Source organism: Cydia fagiglandana, chromosome 3 (assembly GCF_963556715.1).
Source record: "Cydia fagiglandana chromosome 3, ilCydFagi1.1, whole genome shotgun sequence".
NCBI classification, from domain to species: Eukaryota; Metazoa; Arthropoda; class Insecta; order Lepidoptera; family Tortricidae; genus Cydia; species Cydia fagiglandana.
The window spans coordinates 14619807-14646080 of NC_085934.1; the positions used below are offsets into that span (position 1 = coordinate 14619807).

Here is a 26274-nt window from a genome sequence, read left to right on the forward strand (position 1 = left end):
TTTTTTAATTAAATCAAATTTCTTACCCTCCCACCGCGATGCGTGTGTGCGTGCGTGAAAAATACGCGAGATGCGTATTTTTTACCTGCAATTAACATTCTCACTAGATGCGTGCGTAAAAAATACGCAAGTAAGTGTAAGTGTAGTTAATAAGTGTTCACAATACTTATTAACTAGCACGCTATTATTTTAAGGCAAAACAAAGCAATAATGTTGTGTCATACATCAATATGAATCTCCGATATAAGCTCGTATGCGAAATTATTAAAAAATGCTAATTATAAACAATGGAAATATTAACAATATTTTTTGCACTTAGACGGTTATCAACTTATCGCAATAATGCGGATAGAAATACCGCTCTGATGTACGAGCGAGATAGCACTATGCACGTTTTTACCGGAGCATGGTGTGTAGTCGCATCCAATGTGAAGAACGCTTCAAGATTTGTGCAAGCTTGTGGAGCGGGCTTTAGACTGGCCAGCAAATACCCGGCAGTAAAATTATGTGACAGCTTAAAACTGACACCTTACCTACTCGTATTTAATAGAGAAAATTGACAAATATGTATGGCTACTAGATACTATACTATAAGAAAAACTTAAAATCAAATAATCCATTGAATTGCAATAAATAAGTATGAACATATTTTGTACCTACATAATATAAAATGTGCATAGGCGACGACTTTTTTGATATGATCATCCAGAGGCAAAACAAAAATAAATTATTAAGAACATGTATGAACATAAACAAACCGAACTGTGTATATACATATATACGAACATCGACATCGATAACTTTTTTGATATGGTCCTCGCACTGTGGGCGAATAGCGCACCCGTACATGACTTTTACGCTAAGTAGATATCAACCTTATCTCTTTTACATAAATCTGATTTTTGTACTAAACAATCCAAAAATCCTTGCGGAAATCGAAAATGTAAAAAATATTGAAATATTACATAAAATAATACTTACCGATCGATGATATGAAATGCCTCCATATGTAATATTTTTTGTCCCGCTAGTGTTTTTACACTCCAAAACGGAGCAGCACGGCATATTCGTAATTATTTCTAATTTTTACTGGAATCGTTTTCACATCTGACATGTCAAAAGCGCCATGCTGAACTGTCACACGACTGACAATAGTCTGTGCTGAAAGTGTATGCAGCTAACCACAATCTTGCCACACGCTATAGACATACGTTTCACTTCTATTACTTCTTTGTTTTGTGATAATATGGAATTTATATGAAACATTACATCGTGGTGTCACGGTCAATTCACCTACTTTTTATACTTCTATCCGATTTATTAAATAGAACTTGTGTTTAAAAATAACTTTTATCTGGTGCTTTATTTCATGCATGGTGTAAAATCATTTATTTTAAATACAGTATAATACCCTATTGTCTCTCCTGTTTCCGAACGACAGGAGTATGTCCCCGCCGGGCACATATGGGAATAAAGGTGCTTTAAGTATATAAATAATTCCCATTTGTCCCCGCCTCATGTATGGCGACGGTCATGTGGAGCGAGGATGATGGGAATACACTTTAAGGTGGTTCGCTTTCCATGCAAAAAACAATTGCGTTATATTAAATTTACTTTCAAATGTTTATTTGAGCTAAAATTATATAAAAACTTTTTTTATACAGAAATCACGCAAAAAACGTTATTTTGGTATTGGATTGATAACAACTAAATCGTTTTTTGCATGATTTCTGTATAAAACATAGTTATACTATCAATTTAGCGCAAATAAACATTTGGAAGTAGACAGATGCGCACATATTTAAACATATAGTAATAGTGTATAATTACTTAATATAACGCAATTGTTATTTGTATGGAAAGCAAACCACCTTAAACTTCATGATAATCATGATTGAGAATTAAAACTTCAAATGTAATAAACAGATTGTATTACAACCCATACACATATCTCGCAATTCATTAACTGTATTATTACATTACTGCTACGTTAATGTTATAATTACATCCACAGAAATACGATCAATATATGACATTCATAATTATGACTAATAAAGTAGATACTTTTGATTCACTTATTTATTGCATTTTTTACCGGAGATTGTTTTGCACTGTCATTATACAATACAAGGTTTACATTACACGTTTTATGCTACTAAATCCTGTCCACTTTCTTATCTATATAAACCAGAATCTGTAAAAATATAAATACTACATATATTAATATTAACTACTTTACTTTGATCCAGTGAAAGGGTTTTTAGTTTTGTCACATTTAATATTAATTAAAAGAAATAATAGTCCTTGGTAAGTTTCTTTGTATGTAAGAAGAAAATTGCCTCCATTCAAAATAATAAGAAATAAGAATAACTCTGCCATCCTACATTGACCCTTTTATGTAGGATTTCCACCGACCGGCTGGAGTCGGGCCGCGCCGGAGCGCATTTTTAATGTGACTAAACCATACATTATGTATGGCAGAAGCGATGGAGTCCGTCCGGAGCCGGTCGCGTCCGCGAGGAGCCGACCGGATCGCGGTCGTACAAATGTGACATGCGACGCCGACTCCGCCCGTTCGGTGGGAATCGTACCTACTTTAAAACCGCGAATCTACTCTATGCTTATTGTTTACCTACAGTGGTAGTAGTGGTATTTATAATCAGAGTGAACAAACAGAAGTTTAAAAAAAAAATATTGTAAAAATATAAAATAACAGAATCAAGGACTTGAAGCTAATACAACTACGCGCGATATTTTTTCTATATCATCATATGGAGCATCCTGCTAGAACAAAGCCCAAGTGTGAAAAATGCGGAATCAGATCGGCTAACATTTTCTGATGGCAGAATTATTCAAATGGAAAATAACATTTAATTTAAACAGTGGTTTACCAATAAAGAAAGGCAGAAAGTGCAGACTACGACTACATACATTTACATTATTTTTGGAGTTATCGTTGCATTCTACATTGTTTTAATCCCGTATCTTAAAGGCCTAATAAACATGTGTATTAGCATTTTAGTTTACATTATTCCATGGATTATATGTATAGGTACCTATATAGGATATCATTCTAAGGCAATTAATGAGACGCTCGGATTTTACTATTGCTAAGTTTTTTTAAATACTTCAACTAAGGCAATTTAGTCGTTCTACGTTACGAGTAGTACTCTGTTGCTAACAAGTGGGCAAATGCTTTATCAATTTTATCATACCTAAATTGAATGTTGAGTCAATATGTAACATTTAATTACAAAACAGTGGACTTAATGGGGTTGGCCGGTCAAAGTATTTAGCAGATGGCGCCAGCATAGGTTGCCCTGTCAATCCCCAGAATTGTGTCAATTTTTTTTTAATGCCCTGGATGCCAGCCCTTTAAGCCACATCTTATAGAAAAAGGGGCAAGCTATGATGGCGCCATCTATGCAAACCTTTGACAGTTGCCAACCCCATTGTGTGCATTAACATTCAGGTTCCAAATTTAGTTAACAATCAGGCGGAAAAATAATTGATGCCACTTTAGGTATATATAACAATAGGACTTATGAGAAAAAAGCAAGAGTGTGTGATTGATGTATGTAGACAATTAATATCTAGACTTAGCCTAATAAAATGGAAATACGACGATTTTACCTTGAATTGACTAAACTCGACAAAGATACCGGCTTAAACATGTTAAATATAAAGGACGATCTTTGTACGCGGATTGAGCGCTACTATTACAATATTCGCCACAGCTAACCATAACTCCATGAAATTACCCTGCACGAAGAAATCTGAAGACTAATCTAAGATAAAAGATAACACTTTAGGTACTATGTGGACTATACATGGAAAACATTCGTGTCAGAAACATGTAGGTCCAGTATTAGATATGGTGTGTCAAATACATATAACATAATCTTAGTCATATAATATAAAAATAGCAACATATGCGAAAACAGTTGCGAGCGCTCAATATTTTTGTAAATAATTATATCAGGTTGTTACCCAAAAGATCTGACAAATTCATTCACAGCAATTATGAAATCATATTTAGGTATTAATTTACACGGAAAGACAAATACCAAGTACTTACTCAAAAATACTAGGTTTCTTTTATAGGTAGAAACAAATTTCGTTTTATTTGCTAGTGGTCGGGAAAAGTATTAATTGTTTTCCATTCCAGAAGGGTCCTTATGCTTCAAGCACAAGTAAATAGGTGGTAAATTTAATTTTTGTTACTTTTGGCGATAATAGAACTAAATTTAATGCGAGAATTTTATAAAAAAATTCTATGTACCGCTCGCGTCGAATGTCGCGTAATATATTTGTAGTCATTTTTTAGGGTTCCGTACCCAAAGGGTAAAACGGGACCCTATTACTAAGACTTCGCTGTCCGTCCGTCCGTCCGTCCGTCTGTCACCAGGCTGTATCTCACGAACCGTGATAGCTAGACAGTTGAAATTTTCACAGATGATGTATTTCTGTTGCCGCTATAACAACAAATACTAAAAACAGAATAAAATAAATAAATAAAGATTTAAATGGGGCTCCCATACAACAAACGTGATTTTTGACCAAAGTTAGCAACGTCGGGAGTGGTCAGTACTTGGATGGATGACCGTTTTTTTTTGCTTTTTTTTTTTTTTTGCATTGTGGTACGGAACCCTTCGTGCGCGAGTCCGACTCGCACTTGCCCGGTTTTTTAAAGTTTAGTTTAGCACATTAAATTATTTAGATATGTTAACATTTAAATAATAAAAATACGGTAAGATATATATCTTCTATTATTTTATTAATTTAGTTCACCCAAAAGAGACTCGAAGGAACTGTCATATGGACCATCATTCGACGCGATAGGTATATAAAACATTTGTGTAAGTACTAGGAAGGTTACTAATTTTCTTTTAGGAAGATATTTACAGGAAGAGTGAGAGAGATAAGATACATCCCATGTTATCTCTCCTACTCTTCAGTGTAACTGTAATTACTAAGTCATAATTTATCGGAGACTTTTAAACCAGAAATTTAAAGTATACATCCTAAACGTGTGAAGGCCCGCAACTTACTCGCGTGCCTCTTAAAAAGTCTACAGGATTCCTATCGGAATACCTTAAATCAATTTATTTAAACGAAATGGAAAAAAAAATCATGAAATTAAACTGTTATATTAGTACGGTAGTACTATTAGTTATTCTGCGATATTAGCAATGGATATTGATTGAGTATAAATTACACAATTGCAAGAAATTTTCTAAAGGATCTCGACAGAATATATGCAAAAAAAATCGGTATCTATAAGATAACCTGATTCCTAAAATCCTTTTAAGAGTTCAAATACATTTAAGAGCCATAAGTTACTATGATCGATATTAGATATCCGCAAAATAAAAATAAGATAGAAAAAAGCTTATAACTAAAAAGGCGGTATAACAACCTTATTTTTTGGCCTCGAGGGGGATTGCGGTTTTGTTGGGAGCTATATCTTAACATTTACGTGTATAATATAGATGTTCGAGCGCCTACTGCTAACATACTTAAATAATAAAACTCAGCTCCTCGCGGTCTGCTTTTAAATATTTAGGTAAGTACCTAATTCAACATCAAGTTTTTGGTTAAAGAACTTTCATCGCGTATATAAACTACACTTCGTAGAATAATTAACAATATTGCTAAATCCTAATAGTAAAATAAAAAGAGGGCATCTTGAGCCAGATTTAAGTAGTGATTCTATCAATGCTCGTTTGATAAAACTGGATATGTTAACTTAAAGCAATAATATTTCAATCATTGTCATAATTAAAATTAGTTCGGCCGACATTTTAAAATTAATAATCTTAATCTAATGTTTATATTAACTCGAAGCTCAAAACGACGGGTACAATGATCTGATAAGTTAAAACATTCTTACACTATACCTTAAACGAGTTACCCTCAGATGGTTTATTAGGGTCTCTATTGTTTCCCAAAAAGTTATAAGTCATAATGTACTGTTTGTCCGCATTTTCGTTAGTCATAATTTGTTTGGTTCAGAAACGCGTAACTTTTCAGGATGGCCATAAAACAAACCTACCCCAACCCATCTATAGGATCACCTTACGAAAATCCTGAAACGTTCACGGTTTCAGTTTTAGGACTAATAATAATATGACAAACAATACATTAGTCATGACTTCAAACTTCATGTCAAACAAAGAGACCCCATTTTTTATTAGCGTTATTATATGATTCTTATTACAACTTTCGAAAATAGTTCATTATCTATTAAGAATAATATTTGACAGCGATTGCGGCACGATACAAGTAAAGGTCTTTTAACGCAGTTTGAAGTGCACTTACGTCTAATAATGATTATTTCCCTTGTTTAGATTCATAATTAAATTTATAATAACTTATTATAATATTTCTAATTGATGAATATTGAATCGAGAGTGCAAATACCCCTACACTAGACATTTGGCAGGCATTTAAGTAACAAGAATAGCACAGCAGCTTTCCCATGAAAAACAATCGTAAAATGCTAGCAATTATAACATCCAGCGACGATAATGTAGGCGCGGTTCCACAATAGCCGATAGGATGTCTGAACTGAACCCACATAATATTCCATAGATCGAAACTACTTAAAAAAAACCTCGTATCTCGCACTGCTACTCGAAGTTAAAACGCAGTAATTCTGTATGCATCCCATACATAGTTACTACATTTTTCTTTTGATTGGCAGAACAAGATACGAGGTTTTTTCAAAGTAGTCACGACATATTATATAGGCCTTCGATACGATTATTGCAGGGCAATATATGTGAAACAGCCCTGACACGTTCGCGTATCGTCACCGATATTGCTGCAGTCACAAAACAAGCGAAGAACTTGTTTAAACGTCATATAAAAATAACGCGAGATGCCATTTCCACAACATAGTTTGCTACTTAAGACTAAATAAAATAGAAAGAGGCTCGCAATGAGTAGAACTTATGATTCGATATAACTTTTTTGGAAATACACGGTGTAACATGAGGAAACCGAATAATTTTAACCACGCATTTCTGAGGTCAAAAGAAGTAAAAAATGTAATATGAGTTATATGAGTTTAGGTCAATTTCGCCAAAAAAAATTTTTTATTGTTTTTTTTTTTTTTTAATTTTTTGAATGTATTTGTACATAAAAAATAAATGTTATTGGTAAACTTGTCTCTTAAAATTGAATTTTACATTTTTTTTTCGTAAAACCTATTTTTTGCAAAGTGTTACTTGTCACTTTTTGACATCTATCAATAAGGATATTTAGACTACATCCCATAGTAGCAACATCACCATCAAAAAGGCCTTTTACACTATGTAACAAAAAAACTTGTTTTTTTTTAAATTAATAATATCTCAGAAACTAGGCGAATTTCAAAAAAGTTTACAGGACATTTTTGTCTCTAAATATGATCAGGAATACGCTGTTAAAATTATTCGGTTTCCTCATGTTACACCGTGTATACTTGGATACGATTTAACTTACTTTATTTGGACAGCGCGACACTATTGCGTGGGAGATTGAGATCGAATAAACGTAAGCCAGAGCATACTATTGATAACAGCTGCAATAATATGCAAAAAACTTAAAAACATGATGACATGTATATATGTTAACTGCCATATTTTCAGCAACAATTGTATTTTACTACAAGTGTAGTAAGATATCATGGTAACATAGATATTATTTTGACCAAAAATAAAAGGAATGGGTCTCTTTCCCATTCGATCTTACAAAAAAGAGGCAGATTCGGAGGGGAGAAGGGAGAATTGCTTTAAGAATGAACCGAGATTCAGATAAAATGAATTTGTGACCAATTAAAAGGGGTGATCAATATCTAAATAAGGCTTATTACTTTGTATACAGCAGATACATATGAAACGCAAGTAGCGCGCGTAAACTTACACGCCTGCCTCTATACCCGACAATAATACTAATACTTATTGACTGAAAACAGTTCACACTGAACTCGAGAATTGCCTTGTTAAGGATTTCACTATTGAGCATCTAAGGTCAAAATGACCTTCAAATGGCCATTAATTCTGGGTGCTTAGTATTAAACCACGTCACCCAAATTCACAGTGAAATTTCTAATATTGAAACATAACACATTACTTATATTATTATTACTTAGAGTACTGATTCCATTGAAAGTGATACGACACATATAGTTGTTTGGTTACATTAAGGCTGATTAAAATTATCTAGTTACACCGTTCTTAAAGGCACACAATAACTGCAAAGAGAAACGATTTGTGGATAAACCAATAAATGTACAAAAATAGCTGATATGGGCACCGGCTGCCTGGATCCTGGATCACACCTCGACCAGTTAACATTGCACTGCTAGCCACTGCACGTGTACAGTCGCCATCAGATATATCGGAGCGGCCAAGGTGTTCACAATATCTGAACAAGCACTCTAACGCCCTGACAATAGAGGCGTGTTCAGATATTTGTGAGCGCCTTGGGCGCTCCGATATATCTGATGGCTACTGTACGGTCGACGCCAAACATTTATGCCAAAATATGTCCCTCCTCGTCGCCCCCGTACCGCGCAGGCGAGGACTCAGTTAAGCGGTCGGTCTATAATTACATTAATTACCATCACAAGGTCATAGCTATAGTGAACCACATTAGAACTGAAATAAGATTGATTTTTGTTTAATATTTTTTTAGTAATAAGTGATTTATGCTTGTCACTTGATCTGAAAAAAAAAAGATGCAAAAGAGTAAACATGTTTGACGTCGATTGTACGACCACATCCAGCTCACCATTATATAATCTATTTAATATAACCTAGGGTGTCTACTTCAGCATTTACATTAAGACCTTATTTATGTTTAGCAACATCATAGTTGGCTTTACGTTGAGAAGGGCACACTAATATAATGAAGAACAATGAAAAGGGAACATTCTCTATGGAAATTCTCTACAATGTGCCCCGTTTTCATTGCTCTTGAGTGTAGCCTCACGTCACGTGACCCTTATGTATGCCTTATAACTCCCATAAAGTACATAATATTTCTTTCGACATTTCACGTAATCTAATTATAAATAAATCGCGTCCAAATCTGCCGAAAAATATTACGGGTCGATATATTATATTTTTGTCACTTTTCGATTCGCTGATTGGTCATATTAAAGCAACTTAATCGAGGAGCTCGACTGGCACTCGAGCCCACAGCGGCGCACTGTCATACGCGCGTTCGGAACATCGCGGGTCCGACCCGTACTTCATCTACTGTGCATAGCGTACGCCGCAGCGGGTTTCCGCCTTAATGCGAGGTGAGCCTATACATTTTTCCATTTGACTTTAAATGAATGTCATCAGTGTAAGTGTCGCTATAGGCCTGGGCCCACCTCACCTTAACCCTAGTATGCAGGCCGTGGCGGGGTGCGGGGCGTGCCTAGGCGAAGTACATGACCTTCTTGGTGACGGCGTGCACGGTGATGGCGCGCGCCATGGCGCCGGGCGTGCGGTCCTCGCTGCAGGCGGACTGGTGCGACCCTTCTCCCGAGTCGTGCTCCTGTAATAAACAAAACAGACTTGTTATTCATAGGTTTTTAGACCGCGGCGTGTAATTTATAAATCCAAAAATTTTAAGTCATGTGAGACACCGTACATACCGCAACTTATGGCACAAGTTATATCATCAGGAACCAATCAGTGCCGATATCACATCTAACGCCACTGCCATTGGTCAAGAATGTTACTAAAGAGGCAATAAAAACCCTACCTAGGCATTCGCTTTCACCTCACTACTCCATGCAAAAATATTGCAATTTAATTACATATTATTTTTTTATGTACACTTGTAAAAATTTGTCATTAAAAGTACCACAGAGTTGACTACTCCATTAATGCTACTGAATCGGATCCAAAAAGCTTCCAAAGCTGAGTAAACAGCGCTAAAACAAAATCATGTAATTAAAACATATGTATCTTAATGTGCAATATTATGGTCTGTGCGGAAAGAGAAGAGTCGTAGTTCGTTTTGGTTACCTTACCATACGTATCCCGTACATAACGTTAAGTTTGCGAATTACTGACGGCTCTGTCTGCGTTTTCTCTAAAACCAGGCCTAAATAATTAAGCTTGTGCTTAACGACGTCACTCGTGCAGCAGCATAAATAATGACATGAATTTTACTAGTACGAGTACTTCCTTCAGTCAGAGAGAGTACGTACATTACACGTTCTCTGGTAATCCTACCTTCTCGACGAGATGGTAGCGGGCGCGGAAGGCGACGAGGTGCGCGTAGTAGGCGGGCGCGGGGATGGACACGGAGCGCGTGCAGCGCACGTACGTGTGGCACAGCTGGTACGTCAGGCACTGCAGCTCGTCCGACCCGAAGTGGTTGTCGTCCCACAGCACGTGGTAGTGGGACGGCCGCGACGTGCCCTGTACAACCAAACCAAATAAATTAACATCGGATAATAGTGTGGGTTTCTATAAACCCACGAATATCGTAGGAATTGTAAAGCAAACTCAAATTTGAAGTTCGATGGAGTGCAAGGATGAGTGAATCTTTTCATCTCCACAACCCGCAGCGTAGATTAGGTGTGCATGCTCCCACATTCGACAAGCCCGTGTTCAAACCATGGCGTTCTTTAGTATTGCCAGCATTGTTTTTGTTAAGCAAATTAGCTGTCCATAGTAACTTTTACACATGAACAAAAGAGCTTCAATTGATCTTTTAAAACTGTTGCATTTAATAGGTCTTGTTAAAGTTGTGGCGGGGATATTGCCCGCCTTGCCCGGCCGTTGACCTCGTACCTGAATGCCCTGGTGCGAGCAGAGATAGAAGTCGAACTCGGTGGGGTGCGTGATGCCGAGGTCGACGGTGGTGCCTGCGGGGATGTTGCCCGACTTGCCGGACTGCTCCTTCTTGTCGGCGCAGAACAGCCGCGTGTGATGCCGCTTCTGGACCACGATGAATGTGATGCCCGGCTTGTATTCCGCCTCCAGCTGCGCATAGACAAATATTTAAGTGGAATTGCTTTTAGAGAGTTCGATCAGTGAGAGTGGGGCAACCAACTAGCGAAGCTATTTAAAAATTTTATGTTTGTGGCTTGACTCTCTCGACTCTAGACAGATACTGATTACTTGATCAACTATAACAAAAAAACTTAATAAATGAATGCAGGAGAATGTTGAGTGCAGTCCCTATCCGATATTTCGATTTTTTACCGGCGCACCTTCTCTGCCTTGAGCTACTCGTATAGCTAGTGATCTCCGCCTTCATGCCAGTCGTGGATTGTCGTTACGCGTTAATTTTTATCTTGATTGGGACGTCTCTTATTTTGCTGCAGAACCTAATATCTGCTCCCAGGAGATGCCATAGCACCTATGTTCACCTTCATGAATGTATATAAGAACATATTAAAAAGAAGTGGGCCCAATAAACTGCCCTGCGGAACCCTAAAATGTACTGGTAGAGTTACTTACTTACGTCCATCTCATCTATCACCAAAAGTTTTAGGTTCTGTAAGATGGCTTCTGAACCAGCCCATTATATTTTTTTCAAATCACCTGTCGGCTTTCAAGTTTGTTAAATAATATCCTGAGCTCACCTGTAATCAAACGCTTTGGCCAGATCCAGTAAATGTCCACTGTAATATTGATTGAGATTGTAGAACATGATCAGCTCCTGCACCAAGCTGCTCCAGCTGTCTGTGACGTGACCTCGACTCGTGCTGCAGCACGTGTATGAACTGCCCCTCGGAGATGCCGTCGCGGTACATGATGATGCGGTGCGGCTTGAAACCGCCCGTGCTCTTGTAGAACATGATCAACAGCTCCTGCACCATGCTGCTCCAGCTGTCTGCGACGTCATCTCGACCTACAACACCCACCTTAATGCACGCCTCGCGCACTGCGGTCAGCTCGTGCTGCAGCACGTGTATGAACTGCCCCTCGGAGATGCCGTCGCGGTACATGATGATGCGGTGCGGCTTGAAACCGCCCGTGCTTTTGTAGAACATGATCAACAGCTCCTGCACCATGCTGCTCATCTCGTGAACTATCTCTTGTCTGCAATTTGACCTTGACATGCATAAGTCGTACACGGGAGGAGTACTACAACAGCTGATGGCAAGCGAATTCGATTATGATAAGTAATGATATATATTGATGATAAATACTGATGAATGGTAATAATTCCGATTTTGTCGCGAATTTTAAATGCCAATAATTTTCTATCGGTCAAATTGTGATAAAGTCGATTCTTTCTGTTTTAATTAGGTAAATCTTTTTCTTGTGAGATATTTTTTCATTGTACTCATTTTGAACGGGTTGTTTTAGTTTAATAAAAATATACCAAAACCAAACCAATTCAATATCTAGTATATTTTTTATTTTGTTACTGTTGCTAGAGATAGACCAAGCAAAACAAACAATAATTTATTTGCAAAAAAGTGACTGTGCAAGTGTTATTTAAACGTCATAATTTCAAAGAAGTTTAACATTTAAAATAACACTTCAAACACTTGCATAATCTGGGCTATCAAAATCGCTGCCAAGCTTGGTCTAACTCGGTAACTCGGTGGTATTTGAAAGGTCAAACAGGAGCATAATTTTATTCAAAGCAGTAAAAGTTTGTAATTGGAATAATCTTGAGATAATTGTCTTAAATATAGCAGTACTTTTATATAGCATGCATTTTTCTGACAGTATAAATTCTGTATAAAATAAAATGAACAAAATATTAACTAATCTAAGAAAGAAAGGACTTCGTGTTCCGGTTAAACCAGATAAAGCGAGGCGAATTTAAAAACCAATGTAACTACAATCGTAATAAAATTTTAAAAAGCCACAAGCGTTCCGCTCATCGGTACCGTGTGAAATATACATAATAGTCCATCAAAAGCCATAAGCGAAAAAACCCGGGCTTGGCGGGTTAACGCGTTAGCCGGCCAGGCCCGGGGTTTAAGCTTACGATTCCCGATCTTCGTAATTGAATGACCTGTGTTGCTGCACGCGCACCGTGGCGGCGTACCGCGAGGGGTGCGCGTCCATGCTGCCGACCACCGCCGCGATCGAGGGCTTCTTGTTGTCGCCCGCCGGCGGGTGCGTCACGTCCACGCCCAGGAAGATCACCGGCTCGTTGAATACCTACACAAAGTCAAATACACGGTGTAACATGAGGAAACCGAATAACTTTAACCACGCATTTCTGAGGTCAAAGGAAGGAAAAATAGTAATATGAGTTTAGGCCAATTTCGCAAAAAAAAATTTTTTGGTATGTTTTTTAAATTTTTTTAATGTATTTGTACATAAAAAATAAATGTTATTGGTAAACTTGTCACTTAAAATTGATTTTTACATTTTTTTTTCGTAATACCTACTTTTTGCAAAGTGTTACTTGTCACTTTTTGACATCTATCAATAAGGATATTTAGACTACGTCCCATAGCAGCAACATCACCATCAAAAAGGCCTTTTACACTAGGTAACAATAAAAACTTGTTTTTTTTTTAAATTAATATTATCTCTGAAACCAAAGAGCATATAATCACTACGTTTTAAGAGTCGGCACTCTCGAACAATCCTCGAACCGAATTATGAACGTACATATCCCAACACACCAAATACAGGCTTAAAGATCTCGCATCCAGGCCATCATTGTTAAAAAAAGAAAAACCACACAATACTACCAACACAAAAAAAAACAACGCTAGGGCTCGACACTTCCAGTACCTACTGTTTATCGATATCGATAAATGTGCGATACGTGCTGCTGTATTTACCTACTGTACTACCTATTAATAAAATAAAAGAACATTATATATATATAAACAATTTTATTTTACATGATAAAAATAACATAGTTTATTATTCAAGTAGGCATATTACAATATGCTGAATTCGCGCGCATTCTTTTTTAATCTGGTCCCTTTTTATTGAAGGCACTGGATGGAGAATGATTTCCACAAATGAACTTGTTTCCATTCAGCTTTTGAATAGGTAAATAAATACGCCAAATCCTCATTTCCTTTTCCTCAGCTTTGCCCATAATCGACATCTGAAATAAAGAGATTATCGATAAAATTGGTCGTACACTATTCGTGTCATAGGTTACTTAGTTTTTTACTTAAAAATACTTTATTCACAAAATATTTTCGTTTTAATCATGGATTGTACATGACTAAAACTAATTAAATTAGTAACTGTTAACGACTCAAAGTAAAAAATGAAAATATTGCATACAAACATCAGTTTACCGACCTGTTCGGATCAAGTTGGAAATTTGGCCAAAAATGCGTCAGTAGTTAGTCTTCTTACACACCCACTACAAACTTCACATTTCCTTAAAGATTTGGCCCCCATTTAAATAACAGCTAAAGTTATTTTACCAATTACAATAAAAAATAACCACGTATTTCCACGTTCACGACAATTCAAATGACGTTTGACGTTTTACTACCAATCATACCAACCTAAAGAAAAGTAAGTATAATACGTCTATGTTAAAAACAAGTATGGTATGTGCCACCAAAATGCAACAGCAGTCATTTTAATTCGATAAGATTATTTCTATGCCTCAATGTTGGTAACAAGGGCTTTCATAATTTATCAAAGTATGGAGTGTCGATGGGCTGTCTGAAACTAGGCGAATCGCAAAAAAGTTTATAGGACATTTTTGTCTCTAAATATGATCAGGAATACGCTGTTAAAATTATTCGGTTTTCTCATGTTACACCGTGTATACTTTATTCATGTATGCCTAGCAACAACCACTTATGAACGTTTTACATAATATATTATCTTAAGCTCGTTATCAGATCAATTTATTGACGTGTGTTGTGATCTATTATTCCATAGTTCCACATGCACGCACTCTGCGTTCGCAGTTCTAGCACAGAATAAATAATAGTACTAGGTACAGAAGACTCACTCTGTAACAAAACGCGTCTGTCACGATCAGCACAGATATGGCCGCTAGGTGGAGACAGCGCCACGCGCGGCTTATGGCAAACTCCAAAATTGGGGTCGAACGGATGGAGTTTTAGCTACCTGTAGCAAAGCGACGAAATCGCGGAGTGAGCCACGCCTGGTTCTAGCTCTAACACAGAATTTCACTCTCGCAGTGGCGAGTCCAGAGGGCTGTAATAATGGGACGGGTAATAACCCGTTCGTTTCAAGTTGGCCGTCGGCGACCGTTAAATAATATTCGTCACAGGTACGAAAATAGTACTGTCGACAAAAAATATTTCGCACGTAGTTAACGTAGCTTATTTTTTAATGTTTTTCATTTCCATAATATTTGTGATTGTATTAAATGTAAGTAAAATTTAATAAAATTAGTTGTACTGTCTACGTCAAAGATATATTAACACTTTTGCACCTTACTCCTTTGTAATAAGGCGAAAAGTGTAAACATATTTATTAAGTTCGCCATTTGTACATTATTTTTATGTTTTGTGCAATAAAGTTTAAATAAATAAATATTTTGACGTCGACTTTACAGCTGTGGTAGACGGGTGGATAAGGCGTCAGAGGGGGTGGAGCGGGGAATCCGGCCGGAAGGGAACAGCAAACTTGAAGCGAACGTACTTGTGGTAAAATAAAGTCCGTGCAATCTATATTTCCGTACACGGCGGGAAGAAGTTGATATCTCTCGGGAAAAAATAGAAGAAATTTGAACCTTATGCAATTTACTTTTAAGTTCAAATTTCTTCGGTAGAATATCTCGAGTTATCAAGTTCTCGCCGTGTACGGATTTATTATGAAAGGTTCAAGGTCGTGTGCAAATATTAACTGACTTTAACTTTCCTCTTAGATAAAGTCCATTGCGTTATATCGCAGTGTGAGTACGAAAGGAAATTAGATTAGAGGAAATCGTGACGTTCTTTTAATAGCCTATTCATCAATTAAAATGTTTTTCTTAGTTTGGTTAAGTATCCAGATTTTTTTTATGGCAAGCGACTGTAGTATGATAAAACCTTTTTTTGTCTGCCAAGAAATAAATAAATATATTTCAACTGGTTGCGAAATATAAACTGCGATGGAGGCAGAAACGGCATAAACGAGGTCAAGTTAACCACCTCATTTATTTTAGCATTACAAAGAAGGTAAGCGATCTTGATATATCTTTTAATTGAAAAACGCTTTTTAAAAATCATTAACTATTACTTATGAAAGCAGAAGAATATAAATTATCGTAGGTATTAGATTTATAATTGTTACATATTTGCCGTGACTTATTTTTAAAACGTGTTTTTCAATAAAAAGACACATCAACATTGTTTACCTTATTTCCAATGCTAAAAAAACGAACTATAAACTTCTATGTTCATAATATATTTATTCTAGTTATTATACTGCAAAACGTAATTCATGACCAAAAAAAAGTAAGACAATGTTGCCACTGCAATAATTTGTTTGTAAAATAGTAAATTCCTTTTGATAAATAATCACGCTAAAATAATTTATTCATTAGTAATTTTACTCTTACTAATTAAAAAAGTACTTTTATTTAATTATTTGTACATAAATACAAGACGCGCTAGTAAAAAAGTGGCAACCGTTCTTACTTTTTTTTTGGTCTTGAATTACGTTTTGCAGTATAGACGGTATGACGGTAATAGCCCGTTACCTTAGGGCGCAGCGACGGCACTAGGATGGAGTTGATGCCGCCCAGCTTGACGTTGATCTTGAGGCAGAGGTTGCTGAGGGTCTGCGGCGACGTCTTGTTCACGTTCTTGGCCTGCACGCACTGAGTCGCCATGCCGAGCACTGTGTCGCCGACACGCTTTACTTCCGCTATGGACATGAATTTGTTTATTAATGAAAACAATTACAGATTTGAATGATTCCCTGTTAGTTTCATTAGACTCTATTAATAAATTTAAGTATTATGTAAAGCGTAAACTTATTTCTAAAGCTTATTATACCACACAATACTACATGAATGATAATACAACGTGAGATTAATTGTTATTCGAAATGATTATTTATTTATCTATATATATAAATGCAAGTGTCCTGACTGACTGATTCATCAACGCAGAGGCGAAACTACAAAAGCCAGAAAGTTGAAATTTGCACACCAGATTGCATTTATAAAGTGTACAAGAGATAAGAAGCGATTTTGAGAAATTCAACCCCTAAGGGGGTTAAAAAGGGGATGAAAGTTTGTATGGGGTTAAAGTTTTCTTTTAAGCTAGGAATTTGAAACTTCGTAAAAAGATATATTATTAAAATATAAGAAAACTAATTTCAGCGTTTTTGAAAATTCATCCCCTAAGGTAGTGAAAAAGGGGTTGAAAGTTTGTATGGATATAAAAAAAAATTTCAAATGGTGGACTTGAATCTTTGTATTTAGGGATATTATTAGAAGACAGGAAAAGTAATTTCAGCGTTTTGTAAAATTCATCCCCTAACAGGGTTAAAAAGGGGTTGAAATTTTTAATCCATTACAAATGCTTTGAAACTTCGTAGAAAGGCATATTAGCCGATTACAAAAATAGTGATTGCAACGTTTTTGGAAATTCAACCCCTAAGGGGGTTAAAAAGGGGATGAAAGTTCGTCTTCGGGTGCAAATTTTATTTTAAGCTAGGAACTTGAAACTTTGTTAAAAAGTATCAAATTCAAATACAAGAAAACTAATTTCAGCGTTTTAGAAAATTCATCCCCCAAGGTGGTGAAAAAGGGGTTGAAAGTTTGTATGGATATCAAAAATTTTTTCGAGCACGGGACTTAAATCTTTGTATTTGGGGATATTATTAGAGGAAAATAAAAGTAATTTCAGCGTTTTGTAAAATTCATCCCCTAACAGGGTTAAAAAGGGGATGAAAGTTTGTATGGGGTTAAAGTTTTCTTTTGAGCTAGGAATTTGAAACTTCGTTAAAAGATATATTATTAAAATACAAGAAAACTAATTTCAGCGTTTTTGAAAATTCATCCATTAAGGTGGTGAAAAAGGGGTTAATAGTTTGTATGGATATCAAACATTTTTTCGAGTGTGGGACTTGAATCTTTGTATTTAGGGATATTATTAGAAGACAAGAGAAGTAATTTCAGCGTTTTGTAAAATTCATCCCCTAACAGGGTTAAAAAGGGATTGAAAGTTAGAATCCATTACAAATGCTTTGAAACTTCTTAGAAAGACATAATAGCCGATTACGAAAAGAAGTAATTGCAACGTTTTTGGAAATTCAACTCCTAAGGGGGTTAAAAAGGAGATGAAAGTTCGTCTTGGGGTGTAAATTTAATTTTATGCTATGAACTTGAGCTTTTTGCAAAAAAGGTATTAAATTAAAAAAAACATGAAAACTAATTCAAGCATTTTTGAATGTTATCCCCCAAGGTGGTGAGAAAAGGGTTGAAAGTTTGTATGGAGATCAGATATTTTGTGAGTGCGGAACTTGAATCTTTGCATAAGGGCATAGGTACCTATTATGAGAATACAAGAAAAGTAATTTCAGCAACTTCATACAGCTTGCTAAAAAAGGAAAGTACTTAATTTCAACATTGCTTGGATATGAAAATTATAGGTACTAAAGATGTTGAAGATAAGATTCCACGCGGACGAAGTCGCGGGCAACAGCTAGTTAGGTATATTTGATTACTGATGAGGAAATGGATATTCCGATGTAATACTATCTACTTGTTTTGTTGTTTTTTTTTTTGACAAGAAGATTTTATTCTAGAAATTCTAGACTAGTATTTTTTATACAATTGTTTTTAAATGTTTGACGATCCTATTGTGAAATTCTTAGTGTTAAATTTGATCTGTATAATAATCTAATGTTATTATGGAATAATATTAACATTAATAAATTGCTCTGATAATTAGATTAAGATTAATTACAATTCATAAGAGCTTGTTGCTAGGCCTACAGGAATAAAGTATATTTTGAATTTGAAAAATTTGAATTTTGAAAATTTGAATTTGAAAGACTTATATTGACCGGGATATGAACCGTGATTACCTTTTGTACGTAATATCGGGAGCTCGAAATCAATACAAAAGGTTATTACGGTTCATATCTCGGTCGATATAACTCTAGTAAATAATTATTTCTTATCTATTAAGGTCATTACTATATGAAGAAGAGAAAGTTATCAGCAAATACAAAATTCCTGTATGTTATTTATTTGGCCTTTTCACCTGCTTATGGTAAAAGGCGACTAAAATGCTCTCAATTGTTTTTTTCGTCTTATTTTGTTGAGAATAAAATGCCAAAAAGGCGTGTAGTCTTGAGGCAAGTGGATTTGAGCAAAAGGTGGTGCAAAAAAGTTTCTTGCCCCATTTTTCTCCAGATATACAATGATAAGTGCATTAACCCATTTGGCGTTATATAGGTCTAATGTTTTTAAAATTAAGTATATCTCTTTTAACAAGAAGTCTCGGTCAGTTGTGTTGCGCACATAGGTATAGACAAATATTGTAAGAATAGAGTGCTCACTCCATACATTCATTACTTTTGATACCAAAACGACTATTATTTTCGCAGTCGCAGTAGCAGTACCGATAATTCCGCTAGATGTCGACTACGAAAATAATAGTCGCTTTGGTACTAAAACTGATGTATGCTGGAGTGAGCGCTATGTTTTTTTTTCTCTATGGCAGGGGTCTCCAAGCCCCGGCCCGCGGGCCAAATCCGGCCCGTGACGCGTCCAATCCAGCCCGCCGACACGTAAAGCGAGTGCCCACTGTCCGGCCCGTGGGAGCCAGGCTCCAGGGGTTCAGCATTCATTGGAGAGTGGAACTGTTCCTAACACCCAGCCAGACACCCGACCCAACCGACGGTGGCCCGCGCGAAAGTTTCTGAGGCGCAATTCGGCCCTCGGGTAAAAAAGTTTGGAGACCTATGGTATTGTGAAGGGATGATGTAAGAATGTGTTGTACCGTAAACGGGCGTCTTCCCGGGCAGCACGACGACCACAAGCTGCAGCTGCACGAACGTGGACTTGAGGTATTTGAACATGGGCTCCACCTGGTCGGGCCCCGTCGCGTACTTGCAGAAGCACGGCTGCCCGATGATCGGCATGCCCGCGTCGTTTGAGATCTTTTGCAGTTGCTGGGTGAAGTTTCTGAACGAATAATTTGTTAATTGAATGGTGTTGGAAATAGGAGAGCGGTCGGAATCGGGTGAGGATTTAACATTTTGAACGCCACAGACGGCAATTGACGTCAACGCAAAATCGTGACGACGCCAAAGACGGCATATGACGTCGATCGTTTTTTGATGAAAATCAACTGAAAAACACCTCACTTTTAGGTTGGCATTATTTATTCACATAACTAAATTTTATCCCCGTGGCGTCAGGGGCACGGCAAATGGATGCGCCGTTTGGTGTTCAAAAGGTTAAAAAGATGTGTTTAACTTAAGAGATTAAAAGTGCTCAGTACGTACCACGGAGGTATGATTAATGAGTTCTACAATCAAAAAACTCCAAAAATCAAAACGAGATGACTCATGAGATGAGATACTTCGCTTTCTGTATCTATACAGAAAGCGCTTACGCCGCGGCATTGTATTTATTTATATCGGAGCATCGTTAATAATGGTATAAGCGCCATCGACAATAAGGTCCCTTTTCAAAGACAAAGTCACATATGTATACTTTTATGTTGAGTAGGTACACATCGAACGACCAAGTTTAGACCGTCCCGATCAATGTGAATCGTACATAACACAATCGTAATACGTACTTGAGCGCGTCCTCGCGCACGGTCCGCTGCGGCGCGAAGCAGGCGATAGCCCACACGCGGATCTCCACGCCCATGAAGAACTGCTTGCCGCGCATGTCCCACACGCCCTGGTTGGGCAGCGCCTGCTAAACAGGAACGAACGCACACCAGTTAGCCAACATGAACATTTAAATTAAAGGAAAAGAAAACCCTAGAAAAATTCTATCGATTATCCTTCGACCTACAACTCAAATCTGTTTACTAAATTAATGCTGATAATTATAGTTGTTTAATTTTTCGAACAAATGAAATTAAACCCAATTCAAAATACAACTAGATTAAAAATTTCTTTGCTGTAATTCTGGCGGCACATGTGGCTAGACATAATTCTGTCATTGTCGTATAGGGGCATTCCACGAGACTGTCGCTTACATAACGCTTTTGCCTTGTATGGCAGCTACCTCAATAAAATACGTGAATCTCGAGAATATACTGCCAATTTGTTAGCCAAGTCATGAAATATTACCTGACCCAATATCGCTTACTCAGCATTTCCAGAAGTATTAGAAGAAATGCGTTATGTAAGCGACAGTCTCGTGGAATGCTCCTATATCGGATTGGTCGTTGTCGATCGCTGGCACCAGACACCATGTAAATACCTATGGCATAGTCACGTTTCCGAGTCAAAGATAATCATGAAATCAATATCTCAAATAAGCGGTAATGTCAGCAAAAAAGTTACTAAGCAACAAAGTATTTAAAAATACACATGCAGGTGCTCATTTGACTATGTCCTGTACAGTCGCCATCAGATATATCGCAGCGGTTAAGGCGCTCACAAATATCTGAACACGCCTCTATTGTCAGGGCGTTAGAGTGCGTGTTCAGATATTGTGAACACCTTGGCCGCTCCGATATATCTGATGGCGACTGTACATGCTAAGTGTTCATCTCCTTTCCCTATCTCTGTAGTACAGTAACGCCTCACCCTGGGGAAACGCTGCACTACTGCTTGCACGCTCGACGATGACGCCGACCGCCGTACATTGGTTTTAACCAACACAGTCGAACAGTACAGTCAGCAGCAGAAGTTGCTGAGCGGGCGAGGTGTTCAAAGTGAGCTTGACGCGACTTTACTGTTAAGAGAATAAGAGCGTGTCCATGTAATTTTAAACACCTCGCCCGCTTAGCAAATACTGCTGCTAACTTTACAGTGTCGCACGCACCTGTCCGCCGAGCGACGAGACGCGGCCGCCGTACTGCAGCTTGGGCGGCGGCAGCACGCGCCCGCGCACCTCCATCATGTTGTTGGAGATGGTCAGCCCGAACTCCTTCACGTACAGGTCCGTGTTGAAGTTCGCGCGCCGCACTAAGTTGTTGATTTCACGCTCCCTGTATACGTGTAAAGAATTCCATTTAGTTTAAACAACTATCGAATCGACTAACCTCTGGAGCTTATAACTTAACCCTTTACCCATTTGACATTCCTTTCTAGTCATTCGATATCGAACCGTAATTCATAATGTAGAGATACGTTTTTGTTTTAAGTATGATGGCAAGTATGTTGCCGCTATACGGACTAAAGGGTTTACAACGCGTGATCCCCACATATTATACATAAACCGCTTTCTAAGATGTCTTCCATGATGCGAAGTCTTTGGACGAGTATATGTATGGAATTTTGTATATGTAATATTTTATTATGTATGTAATTTGTGTACAAAATCCGTAATTGGTATGCACAAGGTAGAAAATGATAGCGTATATACGAAGTTAATAGAGCGCTTTTTGAAATAGGTACGCATTTTTTTGCACTCAGTGCAACAGTTTTGGCGAATTTAAGTATCATTTTAGCCAAATATGTTCTGATGAATTTCTTATTTCTGATATTTATGCTGCATACCCATTGATTCCAGCGAAGGCGCCGGCTATTTTTAGATAATACTTATGAGTGATCTAACTAAGCTATTCCTGAAATCACAGGTTTAAAACTTGACGAGGATATTCATTAATTTACATAAAAACATAATTGTTAAAGTGTTTGTAAATTTCGCAACAGTTTTATTTCCTGGTAATGTTATCAATAGTAATAATGTTAATTTCCTTTTAATCTTTTCCTTAACAATGCCAAAAATTTCCTCAAAACATACCTATCGGGTGCCGAGCGGGCCGTGGCTTTGATCATGGTAGATGTCTGCATGTCCGTCAGTTTCTTGATACATCTCTGTCCGGGGACAATGTTGCACACCTCCAGGGGCAAGTATGTGTGTTTGTGCTCCTGTCCGACTTGCAGGCAGGGTAAATGTGGATATCTTAACTTCATTTTGTATTTGTCTAGGAAATATTTCGCGACTGTACATTCAACTGTTTGTCCATTCTCTAGTTGCAATGGGAATCTGTGAAAATGAGGAGAACGAAGAAATTTAAATCTAGATTACAAGTAAATAAAAGCAAAATAAATGTAAGAGCACATAGATAGATGCGATATGCAAACCCCAATAAATATTGCTAAAAATAAATATTATATAAATAATAGTATATTCCTCATAGATAAAGCAATAAGTTAAAAATAAAATTTATTTAAACTTCACAGAGTTTGATTGTAAGTCACTGATATTTATTTCAGCTTAATTAAATACCAACAAGTTTATGTTACAGTGGAGCCATATAGCATACCAGTGACAATTATCATATGATAGTGTCATCATTAATCAAAAAATTAAAATAATGTAAAAATAATTATTTATTTATAATTGTCCATCATATGCTTATTTTACTAAGCTCATTAGAGTCATTATAGTAATTAACTAGTCAAGACACTCCAGGATAATAGCTGCAACTATTATTGCTACAGAGGGTACAGATTCTTATCAGAGAAACTATAAACATAATCAATATATTTCGTTATTTATTCTATAGGACAGAAAAATGCCACATTTTTGGTGATAAAACTGTGAGGAAAAGCTTGATATATACTTACGATTGCATTTGTGCGGGCCGCCGCGTTACATTGCATACGCGGTATTTCCTCTTCATGGTGCCACAGTGAGTGATCTCGATTTTCAAACCCTTTATTTCTTTTGTGAATTTCACTCTTTGTGAATCAGTCAATGGTTTTCTTTGGTCATTAATATCTCGAATGTCTAATACTTCACACATAAACTCTATGACAGGCTGGGCCTTGTAAAATGCAGTGGCAGATACTGAAAACAAATATTCAATTATAGTTCATTTATTACTTAACTACTAAACTTTAATGGCTCAACAATTTTTTTTTCTGTTGTTTGTTTGGTAAGGAAAGTGGTGCAACGTTGCCTTATTAGGCTTATTTAGCTAAAACATTTGCTATAAAAATTTGTATTTGTAGATTAGTTCAGAATCATGAATTAAAACATATAGCCATTTGCAGTGGCGGATTTGCAGTCTGCCGCCCTAGGCCCCAGGCCCTGTAGCCGCCCCTTTCAAGGCACCCATAATATTGACTACATTTTGAGTTATTTCTTGTTACCATCAGCGAATTTTTTGTCACAATTTGCCGCGCCTAAATATCTTGCCAACCTAGGCCCGGGCCTACTGTGCCTTAGGGCAAATCCGCCACTGGCCATTTGAATAACCTATCACTAAAGTTCTAAGATGTGAAGTATTACAAAATATTAGTTGATAAACAAAAGTAATAAATATGTAGTTCATAAACAAAATATTAGCCAAGTTTCTCACCATCAATATTAAGCATCATTTTCCATTGGCTTGGTCTCACTGACTGATGGAAACCAAACCAGACTTCTCGGCCACCACCCAGAGGATGATAATAGCCTTCTGGAGATGAAAAGAATGAGCGCCCGACTGGGGTGTACATCATTGACGGCAGGTGCCTCATTACTACATCCAATGCTAAAATGGCATCATATGGTATCTGTCTTGTTCGACCTTCTAAAGCCTCTTCTAATGCAAACAATGAAACCTGAAATAAATAATATTATTTATTTATTTATTATTATTTATTATTTGTGAAGCAGGCAGGCACTTGAAATAACTGATAATGCCTGTATCCAGAGTTGCGTTGTGCTTATCTAGTTTATTCTTAAACTCATTGACACTTTGGGCCGATACTACATGTTGCTAAAGAAGTGTCTATGAGGATTATTGTAGGACCTGCGAGACACTAGCTTATACTGATGACCTCTCAGACGGTTGTTATTATTGCGTTCTAGCATCTTATGGAAATCTTTGAGGTCATAGTGTTGGGTTAGTATTTTATATGTCTCAATCAGATCTCCACACTCTCTAATAGTGACATTATTAACTTATATCATCACACTGAACTCATGTAGCAGCTCACATCATTCAACAACAAGGAACAAGAATTTAGCAACTAGGTTAACATATTAGGATAGATAAAGTATGCATGTTTTCATTACCAACTTATTGAAAAAAAAAATTCATTATTTGCAATTCTATTATCAGAAAATCATTAGAAGATTAACAATCATGGATAAAATAAATATACCAATCAGAAATAAAAGTAATATATGAAATGACAATTACCTGAGCTACCCATTTGATTGTCACACGAAAAACTCTGTCCTTGCCTTCTCCAGGCAAGATGACTTCCAGTTCTACTCTGTCATTGCCAATCGGCAGAGGATCTCTTGTGTACAGGTTATTCCTGCCATCGAACACTGGTTTGAGGGCACCAAATATCTTATTATAACAATGAACCATAGTCTCTACAATTTCTCTATTCACCTAAAAGAACACATTTTGTTTTGATTACAACATTGTTTACATAATATTTCAATTAATCTCAAGATATCAGAAATCATTGAATTGGCTGATATATTACCTTTCGTGGACACTTATCTGGTTGTATATTAACATCATAGTGATGCACATATCCTCTCGGCATGGATATTTGAAAGTGATTTGCTCTAAGCATGATGGGCCTCCCCTCGTGGCCGAGATTGGGACGCCGCGGGCATGTGAGCACGGGCAGGTCGGGCGGCGGCGCGGCCACGGGCGACACGAGCGCCATGGTGCCCGCGCCCGGCGCCACGGCGGCGCCCGGCGTGCCCGTGGTGGCCGCCGTGCTGGCGGCCCCGGGCGCCGTGCCCGTCGTCCCCGCCGCCGTGCTCACCCCTCCCGACACACCCACTGCACCACCACTCGTTTCCCCCGCTGGAGCTACACCAAATAATTCAAATTTGAACACCATTCACCAAAGATACACAATTATAATATGCAAAGGTTTATGCTACATAATGGTAATATTTAGGGCAATCAAACAAAGGACGTGCTTCGTTACAAGCTTAAGAAACGATCACTTAAACATGTGTATACTAACGTTGACCAACGGGGTACATCTTGTTTACTGATTAAATTAACGAAAAGTGTAAAATGAACAAATATACAAGCTCCTCGTGCTGAATTTGCTATAATGTGATCAATTAACGATGTGGATAATGTCTGCTACAAATTGACGTCTCTGCGTTGATTTGACAATTACTCGACCATAGAGCAAATGTCTTGCATTGTCTTTGATGCTCGATGTTAAGGTACCTGTATACGAAACAATTTAGATTTCTATCGATTATTTTTGACATTATGACCAGCGGTCCGGTCGATCC

The 26274-nt window shown here is 37.2% G+C and overlaps 1 protein-coding gene across 2 annotated transcripts; it reads right to left on the reverse strand.

The window, feature by feature from the left end:
• Nucleotides 1-1916: 1916 nt before the first annotated feature.
• On the reverse strand, nucleotides 1917-26151 carry LOC134680157 (protein argonaute-2). Of its 2 annotated transcripts, none has more exons than XM_063539223.1 (15): nucleotides 25992-26151; nucleotides 25494-25831; nucleotides 25196-25396; nucleotides 24368-24611; nucleotides 23631-23853; nucleotides 22801-23046; nucleotides 21877-22042; nucleotides 20672-20793; nucleotides 19865-20049; nucleotides 16606-16772; nucleotides 12973-13121; nucleotides 11864-12041; nucleotides 10785-10976; nucleotides 10221-10409; nucleotides 1917-9534 (listed from the first exon to the last, which is right to left on the reverse strand). In XM_063539223.1, exons 1-15 carry the CDS (start codon nucleotides 26008-26010, stop codon nucleotides 9415-9417), a joined length of 2739 nt encoding a protein of 912 aa, XP_063395293.1. In that variant the 5' UTR covers nucleotides 26011-26151; the 3' UTR covers nucleotides 1917-9414. The 2 variants fall into 2 exon arrangements, with proteins under 2 accessions (XP_063395293.1, XP_063395292.1); XM_063539222.1 differs by having other exon boundaries at nucleotides 12946-13121.
• Between the last annotated feature and the right edge of the window lie 123 nt (nucleotides 26152-26274).

What these genes read in the sequence shown, in the direction of transcription:
- LOC134680157 (XM_063539222.1), bottom strand. An exon ending in CGGGAAGACGCCCGTTTACG is followed by an intron (nt 16,773 to 19,864) that starts GTACAACACATT and finishes TCATGTCCATAG; the next exon opens with CGGAAGTAAAGCGTGTCGGC. An exon ending in TGCCGTCGCTGCGCCCTAAG is followed by an intron (nt 13,122 to 16,605) that starts GTAACGGGCTAT and finishes GACTTTGTGTAG; the next exon opens with GTATTCAACGAGCCGGTGAT.